This window comes from Chinchilla lanigera, unplaced genomic scaffold (genome assembly GCF_000276665.1).
Source record: "Chinchilla lanigera isolate Chin_1 unplaced genomic scaffold, ChiLan1.0 scaffold00182, whole genome shotgun sequence".
NCBI lineage: Eukaryota > Metazoa > Chordata > Mammalia > Rodentia > Chinchillidae > Chinchilla > Chinchilla lanigera.
The window spans coordinates 650,778-654,231 of NW_004955583.1; the positions used below are offsets into that span (position 1 = coordinate 650,778).

The 3,454-nt window shown below is 68.0% G+C and overlaps 2 protein-coding genes across 2 annotated transcripts in view; both read left to right on the forward strand.

Annotated features, from left to right (window-relative positions):
• Atat1 (alpha tubulin acetyltransferase 1) overlaps positions 1-1,616 on the forward strand; it is a gene marked incomplete in the record, with an annotated part of 8,819 nt that extends 7,203 nt beyond the window's left edge. Inside the window, 2 exon segments of the mRNA XM_013509800.1 lie at positions 1-65; positions 710-1,616. Coding sequence (XP_013365254.1) covers positions 1-65; positions 710-743 — 99 coding nt within the window.
• A 1,600-nt stretch (positions 1,617-3,216) lies between these two features.
• LOC102017723 (chromosome unknown open reading frame, human C6orf136) overlaps positions 3,217-3,454 on the forward strand; it is a gene marked incomplete in the record, with an annotated part of 3,392 nt that continues 3,154 nt past the window's right edge. The window contains 1 exon segment of the mRNA XM_013509801.1: positions 3,217-3,382. Within this exon segment, the coding sequence (XP_013365255.1) occupies positions 3,318-3,382 (65 nt within the window).

Below are 3,454 nucleotides of genomic sequence, written 5' to 3' on the forward strand. Positions count from 1 at the left end.
CCGACCGCCCGCCTCCTGCTGGCCACCGACCCCGGGGGCAGCCCGGCGCAGCGCCGCCGGACCAGGTACCGGGCGGAGGGGCAGGGAGCCGGGGACTGTCGGGGGAGCCCGGGCTGGCGGGGTATCACCCCGGCACTGAGCCCAGCCTGGGCAGCGTGCCGAGGTCCTGCCTGAAAACTCCCAAATACGTTTTCAGAAAGGGCCGGGGGCAGTGTGGCTCAGCGCAAAGGTCCTGCACTGTCCCACGGCCCCCGCTCATAAAAGGGTTAGAAATGGAAAGGGCTGTTGGAATTTGCCGGAGATGCGAACGGTGATAGATACATAGTCTCAAAGCCTTTCCAGGAAAATACATTAAAGTGTATTTGTGGAAGTGGTTTGGGAGAAAGCCCGAGAGCAGCTCAGGGCTGTGCATGTGGCCTGGTGCCCTCGTTTCGGGAGTTGTGTGCGAGGGAGGGACAGCTCGGCGCTGGCAGGAGGGCTGTCCTCCCCGACGGGACGTCGCAGCCTGACCCTTGCGCGTTGGGGCCCCTGGGTCCCAGGATCAAGGCCTCCTGGGCCACGGCCCTTCCCGGCCGCGGGGGCAGGCACCTCTGTCCTCTCACCTGGCTTCCTTTCAGCTCTGACCTCTCTGCTCTCTCTCTCCCGTTTCCCTCTCCTTCCTCTCTCTCTCCCGTTTCCCTCTCCTTCCTCCCGTCCATGACGTCCTCAGCTCCCTTCCCCGCTCTGATGAGAGTCGATACTGACAGCCGCCCTCCCTCAGCGGCTCGGCCCCGCCTCCCTGCATCTTCCAGACCCAGTGGACCCTGTCGGAGCCGTGGGAGTGCTCTGCCCCTCTCAGACGGCTGGGTCGTCAGGGTCCCACACGGCCTAGTACTGTAGCTTTTCTTAGCACCGAAGGGACCGCTGTTGGCCCAGCCCGGGCTCTGTACTCTCCGCAGCCTGATCTGCCGCCAGACCCTGTGCTGGGCTGCGCAGAGCATCTAGAGCAGCACGGGCTTGCCCATCAGACTGCCCCCGGGGAGGGTGAAGGCCTCTGCCAGGGAGCCCCTGCGGGCGTCCTGCCCCCGGGTAATCCGTGTCCCCTCAGTCCTGCTCTGTGCTGCGGCGTGAGCAAGCTCTGCCTCAGAGCAGCCCAGCTACACAGGACGGGCTCAGCGGCTCCCCAGTGGGGTCCACTCACCGTTGCCAAACTTCACCCCCACGTTTGTGTCAGGGAGCCCCCACACTCGTTACACCACCACTTCTGCCAGACCCAGACTCGCTGAAGTTTAGTTCTGGCAGATCCCAGCAAACACCGGGGTGTTCAGTTAGATCCTGGAACGCCCTGCAGTCCACCCCTGCCTGTGGCTCTGCTCACCCGCTCCTGTCTGGTGAGACGTCTCGCGTGGGGTGGGCGCCAGTCCCCCCGGCCTGCCCTCCTCCCTGGCCCTCACCCGTGCCCAGGGTCCAGACTGGCGTCGGCTCCCCGGCCCGGCCCCGCGTGTGTAGATCAGGCCCTCCCACCACACTCCCCGCGTCCTCGGGAGCAGGCTCTCCCTCTCTCCCCACTCACGCCTCCCTCTTCTTTCCCCCTCACTGTTGTCTGAATAAAGTGAATTCTTTCTGTGTTTTCTAAACTGACATTTTCAGTGAAAAAAAACCCACAAAAAAAAAAAACAACACAAGGTGTCAGCCTCATTTGTGCGCCCCCTCGTTGGTGTCACTCCTTGTTTCCTGGGCTCTCAGGACCTCGGCCGTCTCCTCCTCCTCCTCACTTCCGAGGCCGACAGACCTGCCTCCAGGGCAGCCGCAGGGCCCGCCCCGGGCTCCCCGTCCCACCAGCGGAGCCGCCGGCTCCTCCGCAGGCTTGAGGCCAGGCCCCCGGCCCCGGGAACCCGGTGACGTGCCGCACCTGGCCAGCCCTGGAGATGCCACTTTCCGCGTCTCGGGACCCACTAATTACCCGCCAGCTGCCCCTAGGGTCCTGTTCCCATGCTGATTTCCTGACCTCCGGCCCACTGACCGCTCGGGCCTCAGCATGAGCCGCTGCCCCGGGGAGAGCCCGGCGGCCCCCGTCCCCCGTCCCTCGGGTCTGATCACTCCTCTCCCCCCGGGCTGAGGTCGCCTACAGGAAACCCTGCTCCAGCAAACTCGTCTGTGTGCGTGTTTCCACCGCATGCTTTGGAGCTCACCCGCCGTGTAGTTAGCACATTGTCCCAGGCAGAAAGAAGGAAGCCGCGAGTCAGGAGCGCCACAGGACGTCTCGGGGCGGGAAGTGAGCCGCTCCCGCTTCTGGGGCGAGGACAGGTGCGCGCCCTGCTCCGAGCGGCGCCGTCCCTCCCGCGCCTTCCCCGCGCATCCCTCCGGGCCGCATCCCCACCATCTCCCTTTCTCCCGCAGGGGGACGCCCCCAGGGCTGGCCGCCCAAAGCCGCTGCTACAGCCGCCACGGGGGCCCGCGGCCCTGCGCCCCGGAGCCGGTGAGTACCGCTCCCGCCGCCAGCGGGCCGCGCCCACCGCGCGCCCCCGCCTGCCCACGCGCTGTCTCCGCAGGCACCCGGGAGCCGAGGCGGGGGGACCCGGACCCGGAGACCGGGTGAGGCGGGGCCCCTCCCCGAGCGCCCGGCGGCTCCTCGCCCCCTCCCGCGGTCCTCGGGAGGGTTTCACGTTTGGAATGGGGCTCCGTGGCTCCGGCCTCGAGTCCTCTGCAGCGAAACCCGGCTCCCCGCCCGCCAGGTGTCCCCGCGAGGAGCAGGGCCCGGCCCGGGACGCGTGCGCGCGGGGACCCGGGCCCGCGACGCAGCCCCGGACGGAGGTGCTCAGCGCCAGGTTCGTGCGCAGCCTGCAGGAGCGCCGCAGCACCAGGCCGTGGTGACGGCGAGCCCATTCATTCATTCAACAGGCGGCCTCACGGCAGGAACCGCTTTGTGCCGTTTTTTCTTTTTAACCAGAGCAATAAAAGCATTTATTTTTATCACGAGAACTGGTGGAAAACCTGGTCATCCTTTCAATCCCACGCGTCCCCGATGTCCCAAGTCTCCGCGGCTTCCCTGGCTTCTGCGCAGGTGCCCCAGGTGCGCCGCACGGCCGGGCCGCTAGCTTACCGCGCAGGCGCCCCGAGGCGGCGGCGGGCGAGCGCAGGCGCACTCGGGGCGGACGGGCGCCTCAGCCACCTCCCTGGAGGCCGCAGTGCGCACGCGCGCAACATCTCCGCTTTCCCTCGGCCCCTTCCCCCCCTTCCCTCCTTTCCCCTTCACGGAGCCGGCTCGGGGCGCGCTCACCCCGGCGAGGAGGCCACAGGCCAGACTCGGGAGGCGCCCTCTCCGCTCCCGCAAAGTCATGTATCACCCGAGCCGGGGGGCGGCCCGGCGCCTCGGGCCCTGCCTCCGCGCGTACCAGGCCGGACCCCAGGTGAGCGCGGAGAAGGGGGCGGGCGAGACCCTCCTCAGAGCCGGTGCGGGGGGCGGAGCGCGCCG